The sequence below is a fragment of the Xiphophorus hellerii genome, chromosome 22 (genome assembly GCF_003331165.1).
Source record: "Xiphophorus hellerii strain 12219 chromosome 22, Xiphophorus_hellerii-4.1, whole genome shotgun sequence".
Lineage (NCBI taxonomy): Eukaryota > Metazoa > Chordata > Actinopteri > Cyprinodontiformes > Poeciliidae > Xiphophorus > Xiphophorus hellerii.
The window spans coordinates 5,023,258-5,047,019 of record NC_045693.1 but is presented as its reverse complement, the minus strand read 5'-3'; the positions used below and the strand labels follow the sequence as shown (position 1 = coordinate 5,047,019).

General features: G+C 38.6%; 1 protein-coding gene across 2 annotated transcripts in view; it reads left to right on the top strand.

The window, feature by feature from the left end:
* Window positions 1–1,923: 1,923 nt before the first annotated feature.
* The window catches only part of kndc1 (kinase non-catalytic C-lobe domain containing 1), a 41,643-nt gene continuing 19,804 nt past the window's right edge, over window positions 1,924–23,762 (top strand). The window contains exons 1-16 of one of the 2 annotated variants that reach the window (XM_032553383.1): window positions 1,924–2,680; window positions 6,881–7,079; window positions 10,838–10,896; window positions 12,628–12,774; window positions 13,513–13,630; window positions 13,713–13,846; window positions 14,488–15,099; window positions 16,002–16,116; window positions 16,792–16,863; window positions 16,968–17,029; window positions 17,134–17,292; window positions 17,908–17,985; window positions 18,127–18,208; window positions 19,429–19,624; window positions 19,774–20,441; window positions 21,461–21,599. In XM_032553383.1, the coding sequence (XP_032409274.1) occupies window positions 2,576–2,680; window positions 6,881–7,079; window positions 10,838–10,896; window positions 12,628–12,774; window positions 13,513–13,630; window positions 13,713–13,846; window positions 14,488–15,099; window positions 16,002–16,116; window positions 16,792–16,863; window positions 16,968–17,029; window positions 17,134–17,292; window positions 17,908–17,985; window positions 18,127–18,208; window positions 19,429–19,624; window positions 19,774–20,441; window positions 21,461–21,599 (2,945 nt within the window). In that variant the 5' untranslated portion in view covers window positions 1,924–2,575. The remainder of the gene's footprint in view (window positions 2,681–6,880; window positions 7,080–10,837; window positions 10,897–12,627; window positions 12,775–13,512; window positions 13,631–13,712; window positions 13,847–14,487; window positions 15,100–16,001; window positions 16,117–16,791; window positions 16,864–16,967; window positions 17,030–17,133; window positions 17,293–17,907; window positions 17,986–18,126; window positions 18,209–19,428; window positions 19,625–19,773; window positions 20,442–21,460; window positions 21,600–23,762) is intronic. The other variant, XM_032553382.1, reaches the window with a different exon arrangement.

Sequence of the window (23,762 nt, the reverse complement as noted above, 5' to 3'; positions counted from 1 at the left end):
ACACAAAGAGAGGTGTATTTAATTTCTCTGGAACCCATTCCCTGTAGTTTTGTTTCTTACTCTGCCACATCAGTAAGAAAGAAAAAACTCCATGACAAAAGCATTCAATAAAAACTCCTTCATTAGCTTCAACTAGTGCTTCACCTTCAGAGGTTCAGGTGCTCATGGCAACAAGAAGCTTTGTGGTAGATTAGCAGCTAATCCACGTGAAGATTAAACAACTTTTGAATCCATCCCTCTCCTGGCTACTTCATGCTGCCAACAAAAATCAAACCATGCTGCTTTGTTCTCAGTAATAAGATACTCTAAAGTGTTTGTGTGATCATAATAATTGTCTGGCTGCTAAAGGGAAAGTACTGACTGCTTTAATCTCAACATGACAAGGCTGAGCAGTCAACAAATCTAGCTGTGGCTCCCCAATATGTGTTCAGAGACAGCAGCCGCAGAGCCGCTGTAACTGCAATCTCTTTCGCCCATCACCAACCTGAGCGCCACTGGACCCCAAATGGGTTCTCTGTTATTTATTACACAGCACAAGCTGATACTTAAACTGAGCAAGCAATTATGATGGATAAGGAAGGCCACAAATTCTGCTGAAACACGTACAATTTGACTATCCAGTCAAATTGGACCAAAAATAAGCCTGGATTGAGCTATGAAGAAAATACTGCACGTATAGGATTAAGACTATTGAAAGGTAAGATAAATGACATGGACTGTGGCACCTTTCAGAAAGTGAGATATATTAGGCAGCAAGTGAACTCTTTGTAAAGTTGATGTCTCAGAAGCAGGAAAAATTAGTAAAGCATAAGAATTTGAACAAGTTTGACAAGGACCAGATTGAAATGGCCAGACAACTGGGTCAGAGTGTCTAGACATGTATAGCTTTTTTACTGTGTTCCTGATCTGCTGTTGTCAGAATCCATCAAAAGAAGTCGAAGGTGGAACAAACAGCAGAAGTGACAGGCGGCTTGTGAGGTCTGATCCAACAGGTGAGCTACAGGAGCTCAAACTGCTGAATAAATTATTGCTAGTTCTAAAAAACAAGTTATCAGAGTATACATTTCCATCAGAGTTTGCTGAGTCGGCAGAGAGCGGTCAGTGGAAAAAGGTGGCTTGGTCTGATGAATCGTGTGCTACTGTGTGTCATTTATCACAGGTACACAAGACATGTACCACTGATCTCTGCATTGTTGCAGACCATTTACACATTTTAATGGAAGCAGTGTTGCTGATGGCTGTGGCCTCTTTCAACATTGCCATAAAGTAGATTGTTTGGGAAGGGAAGAGTTTGAGCTCTTGACTTGGCCTCCAAATTTTCCAGCTTTCTCAATCCAGTGGTGAATCTGTGGGATTTGCAGGATGAACATGTCCAATCCATGGAGGCCACACATCACAGAATCCAAGACGCAGACCAAGGGTCAGCGACCTACGAGCCATTTTTGCATTGGTGGGCCACAAAAGCAGCATAGCTCCCTGCACAAAACTTGAAGATTTCTGAATTTCAAAAGTTTAATATTTTCAACTTTGAAATTCATAAATTTCAAGATTAATCTCAGAAACTTGGAAATTTCCAAGTTATGTTTCCGAGAGTTATAGTGCTTTTGCGGATCTTCTAGAAAAAAAAAATCTTCTGGAAAATTTCTGAGATTAATCTTGAAATTTCGGACTATTTTTTGGTCAGAAATTCGCTCCTCCTTTTTTTTGTCTACAGTGGTCCTAATACGCCGTCATACATTCCTCGTTAGATTTGTATTGCTCCTGTGATGCTAGCCCATCCATGCAGTACAGACTTAGCGTTTTTTTTCTTCTGCTGGCTTTTAAAAAAATATACATATAGTAGATGCATTTTGAGAAATGTTGCACTAGAAATGATCTCTTTATAACCCAGCTGAATTTGTATTGTCAGATAACATTTCCTAATAAATATTAATCAAACAAAAACATCCCTGCACATTAGGAGAACTATGATTAAGTAGAAAGTCCTTAGTGCTTTACATGTAAATGATATGAGCAGTGAAAAAAACAACAACATATATGCGCATATTAATCAAATAACACCCCAACCAGAGCATGATCACAGGGATAAGTGGAGATAATGTGGGCTAAGTGACAAATATGAGTCACTGAAACTGGAGGCTACTGTGACGGGGGGAGGAGGGCCAACTGTGGCATCCAGGGAGAAGCGTTCTCCACTCCGCCTCCTCTGGCTCCTGCACACGCAGGGGAAGATCCATCCGAAGCTCAGGATAAAACAGAATGTTTCGCCTCGATTCTGAGGAGGTGCTGCAGCCGTGACAGCCTCAGAGCCCGGCTAGCGCCCCCGCCACCGGCAGCAGCAGCAGCGCGCTGCAGGCGCACAGAGCTAACGCATTGCTGCACTTTACATCTTTATGGCGTTGCTCGTTTGGACGCCAGCCTCCCACAGTGGCAGTCGACCGGCAGCGAGGGTTCGAGCTCCCTCTCAGAGGATGGTGGAGTCCTGAGAGCTCAGACATGCCATCTGTCTCTGCTGGAAACGTCGCTGTCTGGGCTGCAATTCGCTGCGCTGCTTGAGGGAATCAAAGTTGGTGCAATGGAGACTTCCGGGAGTGATGCTGCTGTCACGTACTTGGAGAAAGCTGATGAGAGAGATGGATATTATGATCTGGAGCATCTCCCTCCACTGCTGGAAGATGAGGTGAGGTTGAGGATTTTACTGGAATGGGTTTTTAAGGTGTGATGTTATTTACGACTAAATAAAAAAAGTATGTATATGTCAATACATTATGGATAAGTTAATTTATTTCAGCAGTTTAATCCACAAAGTGAAACTCACATTATATAAGTGAATTAAAAACTGATTAATACAATTTAAGTGTTTATTTCTGTTTTGGATATTATAGGTTACAGTTAGAAAAAATATCGGAAATGTTTTTTATGACCTACATAATCAATGAGGAGGACTAGTGACTTGACCATTAGGCTTTCCAAAGAAAGGGTAATCCACAAAACGGCATTGCTAAATATGCTGGCTATTTATACAACATAATAATGCAAGCATGTGAATGGGAAGTTGAGTGGAAGGAAGGAAAAATATGGTATAAAATAGGTCACAAGCAGCAAAGTTGTTTTCTCCACAACATTGAGAAAATTGTTAGGCAAAGCTCTTTCAGGAGTTTGGCTGGAGTTGGAGCTTCAAGAGCACCGATGCACAGATGTTCCCAAGATATGGGCTAAAACTACTAAACCTGTCAATATCACAGGTGTCTTACCTGAGAAAACTGAAACCACCCGCTCATTTACATCAGGTGTTTGGAAGCAAAGAGGCATTTAAAACATACCCAGTAAGGGTACTTCAGGACCAGCTTTGGAAAACACCTTCATGGTGTATTTTTGAGCACTTCCTGTTCCCTCTGCTGACAAGCTTTATGGAGATGCTAATTTCATTTTCCAACACGATTTGACAACTGTCCTCAATACCAAAAGTATCAATACTTACTTTGATGATCAGGGCAACACTTAGCTTGATTGGCCAGTAAACTGACCTGACCTTTGGCTACTTAATCATCTCAACAGTAAAAGTTTGAAAATGTGACTTCTATTTAATATTTTTTTACTTTGTACAAATGTAATGAACCAAAAGATTGTGTTGGGATCAATTTAAGCTAGATATAATCTTAGAGGGTCAGTTTACTTAAAGCTATCCCAGTCAACACAAGTTTTGCTACTCATTGGATCTTCACCTGCTTAATTCAGGACAAACTTTAAGAATGTCAAACTTTATAATTGGGTTTGTGTGGAAAACAATGACCCTCAAGAACACTGGCCTTTCCTTTCCTCTCACTTCCAAAGTTCAAAGATCTGGAGCGCAGTGAGAGGTTGTTGGGAACCTTGGAGCTTATGTAGGCTAACACATTTAAGTTGAGCAGGCTGAGAGAGACTAGTGTTCCCCTGCACTGTCCTCATGGGAAGCTATCTATTTCTGGTGATGCTGCTCCTGCTGCTACTGCATGAAGTGGTTCATCTCTGCCCTGTAATTTCTCTCCACACAACTTCATCACACAAAGTTGACATTTTCTAACAACCTGCTGCCACCTTCCTCCTATGAATATGTTCAATATGGTACTTTATTTCTAATCCAATGCTATTCATAGGTTTCCAAAGAAGACCTGCCGTGTAGGTGGCAGAAAGTTTTAAATAAAGCCCTTGTGAGATGCTTTAATTGTCTGTCTTGGAAAAAGTGTAAAATTCGTGTTCAAGTGCTGGGTGGAGGAATTGACAGTGACTGCTTCGTGACACACTTTACTCTCCAAACATCCACCCCTGTGTCTGAGTGATGGCCAGATTTTGTGTTCTGAGCCTACAGAAGATCCTGTAATAATCAGACTTCTGCATTATGCTGGATACTGCCTGGGATTTCTGGGATCACTGCGCCTGCCAGGGTAAATGGTGCCATTTGGTAATGGATCACAGATGATGCAGTGTGTTCAGTGTGGGTGTGTAGATTCACAGTTGCCTACAAGTGAGTGTGTGCACTTTATGTATGTGCATCATTTTTCTTAGAAGAACAAATATTGTCCCCTGCAGAAAATACTCGATTTTCTACATCTGGTTTCAAAATTAGGTCACTGTTTCTAAATGCTCTGCATATCTTAGAGAGGTGTAAGCACATATATTTCTATTAATTAAGATCTTGTCTGACTCTAGTGTTAGTATTTTTTGTTTCTGTCAATTTGTCAGAGGTAATTTACAAGAAAAATCTTCTTGAACATCATAAATAACTGGTGATAATATTCAGTCAGTTTTTTTCTGAGACAAGGAGAGATGGTGGAAGTAAAAGAATTTGGACAAACATCTATGGAGTGATGACATGTGAGCACAAAGGCTCAAAATATATAAAATAGTTATTCAAAGAAAAATGCATTTCTAAAAACCACTATTTTAAATTGGTTTTGTGGCTTCTTACAAGTATTTGCAACACAGAACAAGATGAAGTGGGTACTTTATTTTACCTAAAGACAGTGATTGTTGGATGCATGTATAGAATTTGTGTGGTTGCAGAGGTCTGCATCAAATCTGCATGCTGAATTCATTTGGGACCATTGTGTTAAATTGTGATGGTCTTGTTGTTGCTCATATGGTCCACATATGTAAATATTGGCTGGGAACAAAGTGTTGACTAGACAGCAGCTAGCTGTGGCTGAGTCAGCAGCCACACCAAGGAGGTGACAGGGTGTTGGTTGTGCTGCTTTTCCCCATGTATAGTACCCCAACAACAACAACATATTGCTGCAGTGTTGGAGCCAAGTGAACACCAGTTTGTGAATCTGTATTTGGACTTCTGACTACTTCAAAAACTTGACGTGATTCAAACTTATGGAGTGTGAGTGGTATGACAGACGGTGTCCTGAGTTTTGACGGCTGCATCAACGGCTGCACCAGAGGATTACTGTAGTAATCTGGTCGAAAATACAGTTTGATCATGAGCAGAAAATGAGGTGTGAAGTTCTCCACCACTATGTTTTAAATAAGAAAACTGCTTCCAAAGAGAGCTTTACCCCATCAGAGTAACAATGCCTGCAGGAACAAGAGCAGAAATGACTAAATTTACCTAAATGCTTCCTGAATTTAGCATAAATTAATATTTGTTGATGATGTGTTAATTAACGATTATCTGAGCTCACCAGTGTTGTTAAATCCCTGTCTAGTTCTCTTGGACCAAATACTCCTTGTCAATGAACTAAGCAAAACCCACGTCTCCATCTCATTCACCACTTTTGAACTGCAGACGTTCGACTTTTAGCAGTGCACTTGGATGTCTTGTGCTGGTTTGATTTCTTTTCTAAAACAAATGTCATTTAGCTGTACATAACTATTTAAATAGTCTCTTTTTTTTCAATAAATTGGGCCAGTTTGGATTTATATGAAAAAGCTCTTGTTGAAGTAATTAGATGTTGTGACTTTCCTAACACCCACTCCACCACTTTCCAACCAAACAGACAGTATTATACGCTTAGTATCCTTCAGGAATATGAATTTAAAATAGGAGAAACTAGATTTAAATAAGGTGCAACTTTTATTTATACTGCCATTTTGTTCATCATAGCGAGGAACTCAGTTATATAAAAAGCTCATCCCCATCCTCCCATAAATGGTGAAAGTATAATAAAGCTCTTTGAAGTGCCACTCCTATATTATCTATGGCTCCATCTGGCTGCCTTTTAAAAAAGTTTCTGGAGGTTTTCCTGGCAGTAACAACTTCTGATTAGGTGCCTTGTAAGACTGTAATGAATCCATCTATTCTATATTGTTTTCAGTTAAAGTCGATGACCTTTCTATTTAATTGAATTAACAGTTCTGACCATTTACTGTAAAATTCAATGCTCACATTTATAAAGAAAAGAGAAAACATTTTCTAATAAATTTTACCATTAGAAAAGACAAATGTTGCTCCCAAGAACAAAACCTGTGAAATAGGGCATTTTCTGAAGTTCTGAATAAGAATTTGTGCATGGAATGACTGAATACGCAAAGAAACAAAACAAACTTGTTTTAACCTGACATTTTTTGTTCATTTTGAACTGTCCAGTGCACTGCTTCGAAAGAGTTTTAGTGTTTGAGCCCTCATGCTCCCTGTTCTGCTTTTCCAGAGAATAATATCTCCCCAGTATCTCAAAAATGAAGTTATTAAATGACCTCCAGTCTCAGCATCAATCTGTATAGGAGAGTAACAAGCATCATAGGTCTTAACTTTCCAGTTTTTGATGTTCATTTTAGTTTAATTGATCAGTTATATTTGAGTTGGCTCTAATAAATAGTTTCAAACAATGATTGCCAGGTGACGCCCTGCTGGATGCTGTTCTTTCTTTATTTACCAGAACATTCTTTACCTCCACAGGAAAATGTCTCCCTGGCCGACATTCTTTCTTTGCGGGACAGCTGCCTCAGTGAGGAGGAGATATGGGCCGTGTGTGCAGAGTGTGTTTTGGCCCTGCAGAGCATCAGACCCTCCCACCTCTTCTACACCCTATGTATAACACCAGACACTCTGGCCTTCAACGCTCATGGGAATGTTTGCTTCATGGAGCAGCTAAGCGGTGAGTCAACAGAACACATAATGTTTTAGATTTTTTTTTGTTTTTTTTGTCAAATTTCTGTATTTTGCATGCAATGCTCTTTGCACTTACTTGAAAGATACTTTCTTTGGACAATTTAAGTTTGGAGGATAAATCCTACACACAGACTAGATATAGCTTCCAGTTGTAGTACAGCCAATATGTGGGCTGCAAAATCCTACGTGCCTGTTAGTGCATAACACTTATACAAGAAGTAAGCTTTATTCCAGTATTACATAACAGACTTGATCAGAAATGCAGCAATAGAAACTCTAAATCTAGGTTTATCCAGGTTAAAATCTAGTTTTTGATTGAAGAACAGTCTCAAAATTAGTTTGCCAATTTCACAACATATACAAAGTTTTTTAAATGAACTTACGGATCACTTCCTATATTATTCCAGTATATGTTTCAGCTTATTTTATTTTTCCTCTCACATTACTTACATCAGCACATTACACATGTTACACTCTGCTGCATCTACTTGTTCCATGCCTTGCTTCCAGACATCAGAAATTGATAAGCATTGATTCAGTGAACGTAGGTTGCCTTGGGAATCGTTGTTGTGGCAACCGTTTCAATAAAGCCAGCAGTCATGCTGCGATGCTTAGTCATCTATTCATACTAACACACTGTTTAGCAAAGATAGCACCTGTTAAAGTAATACATCACACATTTTGGATGCAACACATGCACACAGCAGAGATCATTTGAATAGCTGGTGCTCTAAATTATTTAGTGTTGACCCATTTGAACATTTGATTTTTCTGTCAGATGTTAAAGAGGCGAAAGTCATAATAACATGACTTCTGCTGCATTGTTTCACTTTGTGTCCATCTAGTTGAAATATCACAAAGCAAATGTTGTCATTCTGTAACTTTTTCCTTTTCAAAGTTGTTCTAGGGTGCAGTCCATGCTAGTTATATATATATGCATATATATATACGGTATATATACAGTACAGACCAAAAGTTTGGACACAACTGTGTGTCCAAACTTTGGGTCTGTACTCAGTTCAGGCCAAAAGTTTGGACACACTTTCTCATTGAATTCAATGAGAAAGTGTGTCCAAACTTTTGGTCTGTACTATATATATATATATATATATATATATATATATATATATATATATATATATATGCATTGAACAGGTAAAAGAGCGTAAAAGAAAAAAACAAGGACAAGGTAGCAGAGAATGCAGCCGAAAGTAACTGATGAGTGAATTTGCTACGTTTGTTCAAGTTTGTAACACCAAACTTGAGCATAATTGTACTACACAATCATTCAATTTTTTAAGGTAAGATTCATATGATATTGCAGCCAGTGAGGAGGAGGAAATGAAGAGAAAAGTTATCTAAGAGTAACTTGAATGTTCAAAAAGCCAGTACCCAATTAATGGACATAAAAGCTTCCTGTGGGAGGGCAAGTAATTCCCATCAGTGGTGACTGAACCCTTGTGCCCACAACTGTAACCCAAACACTAAAATCTTAGTAGGTTTCATGTAGCTGTTGAACGTTGCATTTCTGCTCCTGTTCTGACCAGCATCTTTAATTTCATGTGTTTGGGTGTCAGCACTCCCATTCCTTACAAAAACCAAGTCACAGAAACAGCCTGTAACACATTAGTTATTCATACAGTGAATGTGCAAGTCTCACTTTTCTTAATATTGCTGTACATGTTTTACTCATAGCAGTTTAGCTACACTACAGTAATGTCTCTTAATCTCTTAGGACTCCGTCTGTCAGACCTCTCAAACTCTAAAAGTTTGTTGAGTATATTTTTTTCCCAGAAGTCATATTGAAAGTAAAAAAATAAATAAAATACACACACAGGAAAAGAAAAGAAAGCATATTTTAATCTGATCAATTTTATGCTCACAAACAACACCAAATAGTTTCTTAGCAGTTATTCAGTTGACTCCCTAGTAGTTGAATGTCCTGCCATAACTGTATCTGCAACTGTGATGTATCCATTTCCATCTGCTCTTGTTTTTTTTCATTTAAACCCAAAACTCCAATCACAATCATTATCATAATCAATAGCCGGTTATTCTCTTCAATAGAGAGCCTGTTTTGGTTCATAGGAGAATATCAGTTCTCTTCACCAAAGTTCAACCTTTTTTCTACATTTTTGATATTTGTAGCAAAGTGCTGACTACATCCTTTTTCTGTACGTGATCACAGATCTATTCAGCATATTCCCCTTGAAGGATTTTTTTTTTTCCCAAGAAAACAATCTGGTATGTGATTACATTGAGGAGTTTGCAGATGTTGCATATGGCTACATTTGGAAACAGATTAGGATTTTTACAGTATGGACCCAAGAAAACACAAAAATTTTCACTTTAAGTTTACCAATATTCTTTGAACACCCAAGCAACTCTGACCTTGGAGGCTCCAGATTTCCATTCGCTCACCAGTGGCCACTAAGACATATCAGTACGATTCATTTCAGCTGATTAATTGCTGCAGTAACACCAGGGAGGTGGCGGGATGAGTATGTGGGTGCTGCGGCGAAGTTCAGATCATGCAAATTGAGTCAGAGCAACAAAATGTCCTCGTAGTTATCATGCAGGGATGATAACAGATAACTGTTAACTTTCCCCACGAGACTTGACATTGCAAGCTGTTCCATTTTGGATGAAACTCCTACTGGCGGAGTGCCGTGGGAGATCTGATCGGGAAAGTGTGTTGAATCTGGTGGATTGCTCAGCTCATCCTACCTGTTGTGCTAAAATGCCAGAGGCACACATGACTCACACACCATCAGCCTGATATAAACTGCTTCACGCTTAATGACTATTTTTATTTCTCTTCTTTGATTATTATTTCAGCGCGTTACAATTTTTTCCTAGCTACAATGGTTTTACATGTGTCTTCCACCACTTCTTACGCAGTCATGTTCTTTGAAGTGAAAAGCAAAGAAGAGAGAATGAATGAGAAGGAGTAGAGGATGGTAAAGACTTGAAAGGAAAGGAAGAAACATGAGATTACTGGGAATGTGGTAGAAAAGATGATCTTAAGTGGTGACAAAAAGAAGAGAAAGAACCAAAGGAGGAAACTGTAAAGAGGGAGGAAAAACTGGAGAAAGAAAAGATGAAATGTTTTTATGAAAGAAGCTAAAACTAAAAAATTAAAGAGGGGATTTCTGGGGAATAAAATATTAAAGTAAAATAAAAGATGTGAAGGAAGAATTTCTGCTCTTCGTAGCCCAGAGCCAAACTCAAAGGGCGAACTGTCATGACCCACTTTACTCCCTGTCATTCTTTCAGATCCTCCCTCGTTTTTTCCACAGCTCTCATGTCCTTCTCCAGTTGAAATGAGGCACAGGGTGCTCATCACATTGCTGCTATGAACCTGTATGTTGTTATTGTAGCACGTCTGAGCACTGACCCACTTCAGGAGGAGGACAGCGAGGAGGATGCACCCGATTCCTGCTCACCCCCTTTCAAATTCTGATCCTGGAGATTATCCTGAGATTATCCATCACACATGAATTATGCAAATTGAGAGAATCAGCCCCCTTTTCATTGGACTGCAGTGGTTAAATAAGCACCATGCATAAGTCTAAAACTTCTGTATTGTTGCCATCAATAGTTATGAGAAGGGAAGAGGCCAGAATTTACTTCCCTATCAGTTGCTTTGCATTCAAAAATGTCAATTCTCCCCTAGATGTGATGTTGCTGTGTTTAGTTCAGACATGCTTGACAGAGACGTTTCTGGATGTTTTTGACCTGCAGATGATCCAGATTGCTCATTTGTCCCTCCGGAGTTTGACAACACGGGCAGCACATTTGAGGTAAGAGAGATGTGTCGTCACAGCACATCATTCACACGTAACTCACAATCAGGTGCATGTTTTGTAAAATTTTTAACAAAAAGGAAATAGCTTCTTTGTATATTTTTTCTTCCTAAAGCTTTCAGCCATTCACTTTACTAAGGTTTACTTCTTCCTTAACCTAGTTTCTTTGCAGCCTAATTGCCTGGAATGTTTCATATTACCCGGTCTGTTTCTTCTGTATCATTCCACTGTGGGATTCAATGCAGCTTTTTTTATGTAATCAGCTCCTTTGCTGCCTAGAGGGTCATTCCTCTTCTGCAAGAGCATTGCTCCTGAGGGATCACAATGCTGCTGCAAATCCTCCACAGTCTGTCAGTCTGTTCAATTTGAGTTATGCAGCAGGAATACTTATTGCTGTTTGCAAACACAATTTCCAGGTTCAGTTATTGGAAGTGCACAACAACAGCACCGACCAGCACGGGATTATACGTAGATTAGATCAATACAACATGAATCTCTGATTGTTACAGTTTGAAAGCTATGAGAAGTCACTCCAGATGTTGAACTGAAACAGGTCATAAATTAATTTTGCCAGGTCTGGCAACGTGTTCAGCTATTTTAATAAAGCCTGCGCTATGTACATTAACAAGCATAAAAAAATCAATGCAGTTTATTTCAAACTAATATACAGTTAATGGTAAAGGTTTTAGAGATTGTCTTACTTTATTTTGTAACAAAATACTGTCAAACATCCTGAAATTACATTTTTTCATCCTTGGGAAAATAGCTGCTACATTTGAAATGTTCTTTTGTTCCATACAATCTGCAACTCTTCTGGTTTCAAAAGAGAAAAAACTGAGTTTGCGTTCGAACATACACTCCCAAGGTCAACACTTTGTGGAGCTGCTTTTGCAACAGTTGTAGCTGCAAGGCTCCTTAGTTCTGTCTCTAAGTTTGGCTCACAAAACTTCTGGGATTTTACCTCTTTGCTCAAGGAAATTTTACTCCTGTTCCTTCAAATTGTTACAGTTTCTCGTAGGCTAGTGTTTGAAATTTTTTATGATCCACCCAGCTTTGTTTTGTGTTTGAGAACTTTGATACTTTTCTATTTTCATGGTAGTAAAATAAAAAAATACAAACAACAAAAGAAAATCAATGTGAACTGAGCTTGGAAATCATTTTGAGATGAAAATGAGATGAGAAAAGTTGTTTCAACTCATCTTATTAATCTGTTTTAATAATCAGGGCATAAAATGCTTGTGCCAGCGGTTTGTACAAATAAATTATTAAATATTATCAGATAGTTGTCGGATAGTTGTACTTCCTTCCTCAATTACAAATAAAGTCTCAAACACAGATGTTACAGGCTGTTAAGCTTGAAGGACTTACCTTCATATCAGGGGTTTGTGAAAATAGCTTTTATCTATTTTATCTGCTGGGAGTCATGCTGAGTCATGCTTCACATGATAAACTTCACTTTGATGAGAAATGTCCCGTCACTTTGATGGTGTGAGACCTCATGCTGTTTTAAACATTTGCAAAAATGTCATGACCATTGTTTTTCACAACAAACTAACAGTTACAATGTCAGCATAAACAGGAGGTGTTTGTCTTAAATCTACTGATGGCGTTATAACCTCAGACACGTCTTCTTTTATTAAAGGGAATGATACATGACATGTGTGACCCGAACCTGTAAGAGGATTCTGCAATATTCAAATGTTTGTGCTTCTCTGACTCTGGCTACAGGGCCACATTTTCTCTCTGGGCTCCACACTTTCCGCTGCACTGAAATTTGTCATTGAACCAGAGCTTGAGGCTGAACTGGGAGAAGCACTTCAGAGTTTGCTGCAGCAGATGCAGGAGGAGAAGCCTGAGGACAGACCTGAGCTGGAGGTGCAAAAACAGTAACAGAGACGGGTTGAGAGAACAGATGCCTCACTCTAGCATCAATGTCCGAATTACATATAAGAAAATGAAAAGTCAAAAGTGTTGTTGTTGTTAATTTCAGTGAAAATTGCATTTTTGATTGATGAGTTTCTACTGATCCAAGATGAAAACCTTCCTTATAGTCAGTCTTACTGAATCACTCTAGTCTTTAAAACAACCAGGAGGTTTTTCATTACTGTGAGTATTGTTCTTTTATTGCTTGGACTTAAAAATAAGGTAATTGCGGGGCGTGCTGTGGTGGCGCAGGGGGTTAGCACGCCCCACGTTTAGAGGCATTAGTCCTCGACGCGGACGTCGCGGGTTCGACTCCCGGTAAAACTCCTCGGAGAAAAAAAGAAAAAAAAAAGGTAATTGCGTGCTCCTTAGCAGCACCAAGTGGAAATATAATGTAAGTGCAAATCTGTTTGAGGCTTAAAGCCTATGAGATGGACATTTGTACACCCTGGTTCTGTTTCAGCAAAATTAAGCACATTTGAATCACAAAATATTGCTTAGACTACACATTATAATAAAAAGGTAATTAACTATTATTATTACTTGCCATAAGCTGAATGGGCTCTATGTTGGTAAAACTGAAGTATGTTTTATCAAATTTCAAATAGAGACTATTAATTTTATTTAAAAAAACACAGAAGAAATTTGTTTTTCTGAATGTTGCAGACTTTATGATACAATTCCCCACAGGATATTCTGTTGCTGGCTGAAGAGCAGCTGACTCAAACATCTTCTGCTACCGTGTGCCGGAAGTTATCTTCGATTGGACGAAGAGTGCTCTCCATTGAATCAGTTTCAAATATTCAAGGTTCTTATATTTATTATTCCAGGTTTTTTTGCTGCCCAAAGTGATTTTCTGGCCTCTGATTTGTGTCTTTGTGCATTCACAGATGAACAGGAGGAATCTTTGGAGGAAAGATGGCAGCATTCCAAAGCCAAATGTCTTTTGAAAAGACTAAACTCAGAGGATAAGACCAAAGACCTTTCTGACACCTTTGGGACAAACAGTGTGTCCAGACAGCAGGTAGCAGTTTTTGGTAATAGTTAGAACAATTTTAAAGGAAACTTTGTCTTTCCTATAATGCACAGCCTTGTTCATCTGACCACTAGTTTAGATTATTACCAATATGAATATTTAATGGGCATTGTGTACTTCTATAGAGGCATCAATAAGGCTGAAATCAGTTTTTCACAAGTTCATGTGATTCTTGGAGGCTTGTGACATTTAAATTATAAATTGGTAGCACTCCAAGTTGGCTATTGTGTGTTTGCCTTGATACCACAAACTTCCTTGATTTCCAGCTGCAACATATTGTGTACAAACTAAGTTAATCACATCTACATTGCCTTTGTGCACAACTAACAGTGTAGCATAAAGGGGTACTTTCCTCTCCAGGAAAACCAGGCTGAAACTGATTTCTTTAAAAATGATAAAACATTCAGTAGCATAAGCATTGTGACTTTGCCATGTGCAAGCAAGAGATTTTCCCTTTTATTGTGAACTTATTACTTTGCCATTGTTGTTAGTTCACTCATAAAACTAGCTTCTCTGATGGATATGTGTGACATTGCTCACCAATTCTCTTAGTAGTGTTGCTTGGAAGCTACTATTTATTTCAACTGCTCAAAAAAGCTGAAATTAATGATAATGCTCTCCTTCTGCAGGTGTGTGGGGCCTGGGATTCCTCTCTATGGGCCGAGGATATGGAAAGCGGTGAGGCAGACGGCATGAATCTGACAGATGAGATGGATTGTCGTTCTTACAACAGCTCCCCAGTGAAGAGGAAATCCCAGCAGAAGTTCAGAGGAGCAAGGGGAGCCCTTAATCGCTCCTGCTCGGTGCCAGACTCCAACAATCCCCCGTGTGTCTCCACTCCACCTCACGGAGATATCAGTATTCCTGTTTCTGACCTCACAGAAATAGGAGCTGATGAACATCTAGACTCAAAGTCTATGTGGAGTAACAGACTGGAGAGACTAAACCGGGGGAAGTCCTGTGAGTCCTACCCTCACTGTAGAACTCAGGATCAGGAAAAGGCATCACAAGGAACCAATCATGTAGACTCTTGCATAGAAGAAGTAAATATTCAAGACTGTGTCCAACCCATGTCAAGGGGATGTATCCAGGACTTGGTCGCCTCCTGTGCCTCCTGTCGAGAACTGGAGATGGCACAAAACTCTTTAGAGAATGAGAGCGCGACAAAACCCAACATTTCCCTTTCTTATAACTACATGACCAAAAGCATGCTGTGCCTAAACGAAGAATCTCAGGATGAGGTTAGTCATTTTAACAATAAGTTTTCACTTTTCTGAACTTGATGTTGCTTCGCTGAATCTATTCACATGTATTTTACACACTTATTTAGTCTCCTAAAAAAAAGGCTGTTTGAACAAAAAAACTCATCATTATGATGCGTACAAGTTAATTGTATTGCAAAAATATTTTTACATTTTTTCATACTAAAACCAGAAACTTCATTGTATTTTGTTAGGGGTTTTTTGTGATAGACACAACAGAAAGTGGTGCATAGTGTGAAGTCAAAAGAAAAAAATTTAATCTAAAAAGCATATCGCAATTAGATATTTTATCAGCTTTCATTATAGTGACAAATTTTTTCCCATTCTTCATTGAACAGTTAGTCATAAATAAATGTCCAATGAAGAACAGATAGACTTTGGATAGACTTGTTCAGGTTTTGCTACAGATTCTATGTTCCAGCTACTTCATCCTCACAGCATGACCCTTTCACCATCAGGGTTTAACCATTAATAATGAGCATTTAGTCAGATTTAGGTGTTAGTTTTCCATGGAGCATTCTGCATGTCACCTAGCCAATTCTTCTTTTAGCTTCTTTTATATTTTATGTCCGACACGTCAATAATGGCAATCTCAAAAAACAGGTACACACTGTTTCGTATTGAGTTCAATACGAAACAGTGTGCACCTGTTTTTTAGGTATAGGTATATATATTTTAGGATAGTTCACTATTCCTACCAAAGTCATATAAGATACACTGAGGTTTGAACATCAGATTAAATTTTTCTACAGCTTTTCCATTCAAAACCTCTTACATGACACAAATGCTAATCCTTCCGTTAATCAGGCCTGCCAAGCGAACAGGTTGAACTCCTCAGTTACTAAGTCGTGGCTTTTTGTTTGTTCTCGTTTCCTGTCCAGTGGATCTCTCTCAGGGAGCTGCTGACCCATTGTGGACGAAGGCTTACGGTTAATGAGCTGTGGGCTTTGTGTTACACCTGCTTGTCCTCACTGCAAACTTACACTGACTTTCCAGGTGATTATTTTCCTGTTTGTGTTCAATTTCCAGCTCTTTCAATGACAAGAATTATGCTCCAATTCCATTCTGATACCTGAATCTGCTGATATGTTATGGAGAATTTAATTTATCACAAACCCATCAGGGACAAGTGCTGCGAATTAGCTTGTGCTATTAGCACTTTGATGCAAACATGGGGCCGCTGTTCTGTTCAGTTTGTCTATCGGCTTGTATCTGTCCCTTTCAAATAAACTTAAATTACATAAAAATTTTCATAAAATTTTCAGAACACTTCTAGTTTAACGTTGAGCACCATTATAGTCATTATGTTGTGCAAACTAATATTCATAAACCACACAAGCATAGTAAACTGTACCAGAGGTTGGTGTGATTTGGGCACCAACCTTTGGTTGTATTTATAGTTGCAAGATTGATAGACTTAAACTTATTTTATTGTCGTTGCACAAAGACATGACAGTGAAATTGCCAATGAAATGTTGCTTCGCCACCGGACAGAGAAAAAATAAATAAAAAACAGAAAAATAACAAGTGTGCCTATACATAAATTTACAGTAATAATATATTGCTAAATACATAGAACTTGGCGTTTAATTCTGTCTCTAATAGGAATGGTAGTCAAAAGTTCATTTACAAAAGGAGAATGATTGGTTCTTGTTCTCTCTTTGTCATTAGCTTATTTATGCCTGGACACAATGTATGTGAACTGCAAGGGAGAAGTGATTTTTCTCAAACCTAAAACCATCGGTAGGTGAAATATTGTCAACTACTCTATGCTTCTTATTTTTTTGACTTGTAAATGTCTGGAGTTTGTTCAGGTGAATTGTTGACTTCATGTGTCTTCTTCACAGAATCCCATGATGGTTTTTTTCTTGCACCTGAGTATCAGGAACACGGTATTGTAACTGAGAAGGTCTGTCTGTCAGAGCTAGTTTTACTTTCTTGTACAATTAACTGGCTATTAGCTGCAGCTAAAGTTTTTTATTCTATATTTATGCATCACTTGTGTGTTCTCAGGTCTGTGTGTATGGGGTTGCTGCTATCCTCTGGGCGTCAGCCAAGTTCAGCTTATCACCAAATCAGAAGCTGGCGATGCCTCGTAAAATGAAGAGACTCCTCCTGGAGATGGCTAAGAGGACTCCCATGGAGAGACCAACCATCGTCATGGCAAAAAAGGTTTTACTTGGAATAATGATTGTCCTGGAGCCAAGCAAATGTTCTTTGAGGTTGTCTGCTGCCTGAAGAGTAAAATAATATTTTATTTGACACTGTGATACAGTGTTTCAGGAGATTATTCTTACATTTATCTTATTCTGCTTCTATTTAACTTTCAGCTGAATAATTTTACACTAACCTTTACTTTAAGCCCCTAAAAGTTCTTGGAAATAAATGTAAATGGAGCATTTTTTGAAGTTATGTTTCATTTTATTAGTTGACCCGAGTGAGTAGGAAGCAGTACTTGTAATCCACAATTTCCTGTTTGCTTGGATAATATATATGATGTGAAAGAGGTCCATTTCAGGTTGCCAGCCTTCAAAATAAGAAATGCAAAAGAACATATGTCATATAAGGCAGGTGTGTAATAATCCCTGATAAATGAGTAAATGACTGAAATTAAATAGCTGTTCTTCCTACGTTGCTTGCATCCAGTCTTAAATTAAAAACAAAAGTAAAAGTGGAACTGTGACAAAAAAGTAATTTTACTTTGTGTTGGGTTCAAATCCATCTTAGTTATATGGACTGCAGTGGAGCATATATTTTTAATCCTCTATTGTTTTTTGTTTTTTTCAGAGCTGCATCTGTAATCTTTCTCGTCAGGGGATTAGCGCTGAGACTGTTTGGGGAAACCTCATCAGCAGAGTTCACCCAGTAAGCTTTTCTGCGACGTTGTGGTTTTATGTGTTAATTTCCTGGGATTATTTGAACCTCTGAGTTAGAGTTATCTGTTTTGCATCATTAAGTGACAGCGTCGTTCTTTATTGTCATGAACGGTGATGTCTTTTTTTCCAGCCAGCTTCAGAAGGCCACAATACTGAAGATTTGAGTGAAAGTAATAATCAGAGCTCAACTGATGAACCCCGACCAAACAGTGGTATGATGGTGCTATGACCCTCATGCAATATACAGAACTTTGTATTAAAATGCAACAAACCTTTACAGTGTCTTGCAAAGCTATTTCTACCACTGGATTTTTTTTTCCACATCATTTTAGAATGACACAAATTTCAACATTCTTATTTTGTGTCATGAATTTGTATTTGGCCTCCTTTATTCTGATACCCCTAAATAAAATCTGGTGTAGCCAGTGCCTCCAGAAGTCTGTTGGTTGTAAATTGACAGTCCATGTGTGTACTTAAATCTCAGCACAGATTCAGCTATTAGGAGAAGGCCTCAGAGGTTTGCTAGAGAATCTTAATGAACAAACAGCATCACAAAGTCCAAGGAACATAGCAGAGAGGTTAGGGAGAAAGTTTAAATAAAGTTTGTTTAAAAAACAATTTCCCAATCTTTGTACATCTTAGAGCTCTGTTCAATCCATCATTTCAACTTAGAAAGAGTGTGACACACATGTAAACGTCAAAGACATAATCATGTACCTCAACATGCAGCCAAGTAGATAACATGTAGAGGAGAATCCTGAAACAAAAAACACATTGACTCAGCAAAAAGGCAGCCTCAAAAGACCTAAATCCGATTGAGAAACTGTGTTGATGTTAGCGGTTGTTTTCCATCTTGTCTTACTGAGTTTAAACTTGTTTGCAAAGGAGAATGGGCATAAAATTTCTCTTCTATTATGCAAAGCTGGAATAGATATACCACAAGAGACTGTAGCTATCATTGCAGAACAAAGTGATTCTACACGACATTCACTCAGGGAGCTAAATTCAAAAGCCACACAGTTTGTATTTGTGGAAAAATTATTTTTGTGTGTTTATGTGCTAGTTTGTGTCAGTCCATCACATGAAATCCAAATAAAATGTAATGAATTTGTCCTACGGTAATGAAATGTAAAAATATTTGGGGATGAATAAAAGGTTTTGCAAGGCACTGTATTGCAATAAGTTCATTCTTGTTAGCAAAGTGAGCACAGCTAGAAATTTGTGAGTTCCAGTTCTGGCTGTGCAGACATTCCTCTGTGTAGTTTGTAGTTTCTTTTTGCCTGAGTGTTATCACTAGAAACAAGATCATGACCATCACCATGGCAGCAGATCACCCAAAACATTTTAAAAGTATTATTTGTACATAAGCAGTGTGCATTGCATGAGACAATATCACTGATATTGTATCTGGGATTGTTGTGACCACGTGTAGGCTTTGTGCCCATGGCCACTGAGAGCCGACTGGCTCCTGTGCCTGGCCCTGTTCCCCACAGCTATCCTGTCAGCATGGAACTCCAGCTCCCAGAAGCCTTCACTTCCACTGCCACACACTTCACTCCAATCATCCTGACCAGTGAAGGGGAAACAGAGGAGGAGGAGAACCAGCATCTGGGAACTGTCACTGTAGGGTGCGACATCAAAAATACATTGTGTGAATGTAAAGATAATCTACTTAAATTTGGTGCAAACTTAACTTTATAGCAATATTTGTTGAAAAGAAAGAAGACTAACAACATCACAACACGTTTAGAACTTAACTGGATTGTTTCTTTAACAGGACAGCAGACAGATTGACAAAGAACAGTGTTCATGCTGCAGAAAGCTGCCCAGATGTCCCTCCTTCTAAAGCCAATCTACATTCAGAAGAGCTGACTGAGTTTCACACAGTCATGAGCACTTCTTCCAAAACGTCCAGCACAATACCTGAGGACTCTCCTTCAGCTTTCTCTGATGTTTCCCTCCTTGAAGTCTCCCTTCCCAGTCTCTCTTCCCCCTTATCCACTAACCTCAACAGCTGTGGCATTTTCAACAATTACCTCTTTTGGCAGGATCCCATGACAGGACATCTGTCCTTGGTGCCCGTCAAGGTCAGGGCTCCTGAGTCTCTACACGGGTTGGACATAAACCCGTCTTTTGTCCCTCAGTCTTTGCTAGGCCTGATAACAGGTCAGGAGACCAACGGGGGCCTGTTTTTTGATTCTGTGAGTGTTACTGTGAGGCCTGGGACTCAGGATCTATTTTATTTAAGTGGTAGCTCCACAACGTCAGACGGCCCTCAGGATCGTGCTTCACATCAAACGTACTGTGGAAAAACAGAAACCAAAACAGAAGGTGAGAAGAGCTCTGCCTCCAGAGATCATCCTGCCCTGCAGGATGTGATCGACCTGCTCAAAGGACACTTTTCAATTAAGGGGCATTTAGACAATCATCAAGACATCATGATGGGTAAGTGCAACACAGTCCTTCTACATGGGGAGAAAATTGACTCAATATACTGTATTTGTGTATTATTGCTTCGTTAATAACTCATGAAATTAAAATGATTGAATTTTTTGCACTGGCGAACTTCATCAATTTGAGTGTTTGACTGCATTTCCATTGACTATATAACTGTACAATTTAACATTTCAAAATACATTTGCTTGATGGAAACACTCCAATTTTGAAAAAAAAACTCGTTTGTTGATATAAGGTTTGGTGCTAGAATGAGGTTGTTGGGTTTTTTTTTTTACCTTATCGAAGTTAGTTTATCTTACAAAACTGAAATGGAAGCACTTTTTTCGCATCACGCAAGTCACATGATCAGCAACCGGATGTTGCCACAGGTGCAATCCACAAACGAGGAACGACAGGAAGTAGTGAGGATGTTTTTTAGTAACTTTTCTTAAGATAAATTTATTCAAGTGTGATATTCTATTAAATATTCTTATTTAATAGAAAAACCACAATTGCAAAATGTTTTTTTTTTTTTACATTAGTGGAATACTTGCACACATTGGTAATGGAAACTCGTTTACAGTATTTATAGTAATTCATATGGTCCCTGAGCTCCTCCTGTGCATTAGCAACCATGTGGATGCTTTACCTCATTGTTTTCCTTTTAACTAGATGCTGAACCCTGCACCCTAAAAGATCTGCAGCTTTAGTACTTCAGTCATTGAGCCTTCACAATTTCTTCACACTTAAAATCCTTCTACTTCTGATGCTTGCTGTGCATCCACTTTGAGGACAAAATGTGCATCTGTTCATAAATATATCCCACCCACAAACATCTGTCCAGGGAACAGTGTTATGCCTGTTTGGTGCATACCAGCCGTTCTACAAGGAAAATACATCTCATTGTTTTTATCACCCTTATGTTCCTTTAATCTCTATTACCATTTGCACTAAACTTAAAGGAATTTATAATTGAACTTTTTAGTCAATTTTTTTGTGAAAATAAAATATTTTTTGTATTTTCCCAGGGGAATACTTTTTCTGTTTGAAGGGACTCCGGTACCAGCAGTTTGCCAGCGTAGTGAAGGAGAGATTCTGTGACCTGCACTGGGACGATGACTTACTGGGTGTGTTGCATTGCCTGGTGAACTACAGCTGTTCAACACTGTGAGCAGGTCTTTTTTTGATTCTCTTAATACAGTTATTTATTTCGTAAATGGATGTTCATATGACCAAGGGCGCGCTCTGCTTGCATTGCTCTTACTGCTTTCTTCTGCTCTGTTGTCTCTGTAAGAAGAGCAGGTCACAGTGTCTCGATTGCCACCAGCTTCAATAAGCCAATGAGCTTTGATACGAGTCACTAATTCTGATACATAAGAAGTCATTTATTATAAAGCATTTGATCTCCTTCCACCTATAAACCGTGTGAGAAAATTAGTCTGCTTTCTGGGCTGTGTGTTAAATGCAGTTGGTCGCAAAATTTTGTTTTACATTTTCTTTTTTCACCAAAACTGAAATATGTTACGTTGAGGTTTTGTATGATAAACCAACACAAATGAGCACATTCTTATGATGTGGAGAAGCAAATGTTACACTGTTCTAAATATTTTGTAAATATGAATCTGCCATACATTTGTATTCAGGCCCTTTTACTCTTGTACCCCTAAATAAAATCTGCATGTAACTTAATCTGAAATAGAGCTGAGAATTCAGACAAAAATTACCGCTAACCTAAATAAACACTAACGCCCATGTTATAAGTCCAAAAAGACATCATTAATGGTCCCTAAAACTTGACTTTGAGCTGTTTTGTGGACTGATGAGACACATTTTGAAAGTTTTGGAAGATGTGTGTCATTTTACTAACATAGCATATCAGAAAAATAACATCATAAGAACAATCAAACATTGTAGTGGCAGTGTAACATCTGGCACTGATTTAATTCTGTAGGACCTAAATAACTAACTGTAATTGATGGAACCGTGAGTCCTGCTCTCTGCTAGAAAATCCAGAAGGAGAATGCTCAGTGTCCAGTTCATTATGGACCATGCAGCAATGATCTGAATTACACTAGCAAGTCCACACTGAATCATTTACAAAAGAAGCAAAGTGGTTATTGTGTTGTGGGCTAATCAAAGTTGGGAGTCTAGGGACTTAAATCTAATTGAAATGTAGTAGTGTAATCTTAAACAGGCTGTTTGTGCTTTAAAATCCTCCAATGAGGGAATATAAAAGCAATGCAGTGAGCCAGAATCCCACCAATAGCTATTCATTTTTCACATGGGGCCAAAATGGTTAGATTTTTTTTTCTAGATAAGTAAAAATCATCATTTGAAAATGCATGTTGTGTTCATTCAGGTTGTCTATGTATGCTATCAAATTTGTTTGATGATTGGAGATATTTAACTGTGACAACAAAAGCAAACACAGAGGAAATTTGTAAGGGGGAAAATACTTTTACCTGACATTCCAGATCTAGAAACTAACACCATGAATCTGTGTTATCTAACTATTAGCCTGTAAGCTGCTGCCACAAGTCAGCAACAGAGTGTTTCAAGGCAATTTCAGAGTCGCTGAATGTGCTGTATCCAGCCAGAGGCATCTAAATGATGTAGAAACAGATAATAATATGGTTCACAGTCTCTGATGTTGCTTTGAGGAATGTAAATGTACTCAGTTGATACTTTGTGTACTTCCAATGTAGGACCTTTTAGAATCGCTGAGTGTTTAACCAGAGATGATATCAGAAGAGTGAATCAATCGATTAGAAGTAGCTAAGGTACAAGTAGATTTGTGGCAGATAAAGTCTGTCTGTAGCATCAGGCCAAAGAAATCAGTCATGGAGGCACCGTGCAGGACCGCTGTTTATCACCCTAGAAATGCTGCCAAACTCGATTCCACTCTAATGCTGATGCAGATCAGCTTATTCACACATTCTAGTCCTGCTGACATAATGCTGCAATGCACTTATCATTGGGATTCAAAGCAAATCAATGCAAAAGATTTTGTACTTCCAAAACCATGCAACCAAAGTCCTGGTGAGTGTTCAAAAAAGACCACAGCACCCCCATTATTCTCTTGATTCACTATCACACCCTGTGTGCCTGGATTGTGTACGAGTTTTATCATCTCACCTTCCAATGCAATACTTTCCATCATGCTCTGACAATCTCTCTTCTCCAGCCTGTTCTATAATATTAAAGGGGCAGTATTATGTATCATCAACTGTTTTGAGCTTCACATCATGTTATAATGTTAGTCCCCTCATTACAGAAACACTTGGATTTTTTCATGCATGTTTGAGAAATCCTTTAATCTCCCCTGGTAGC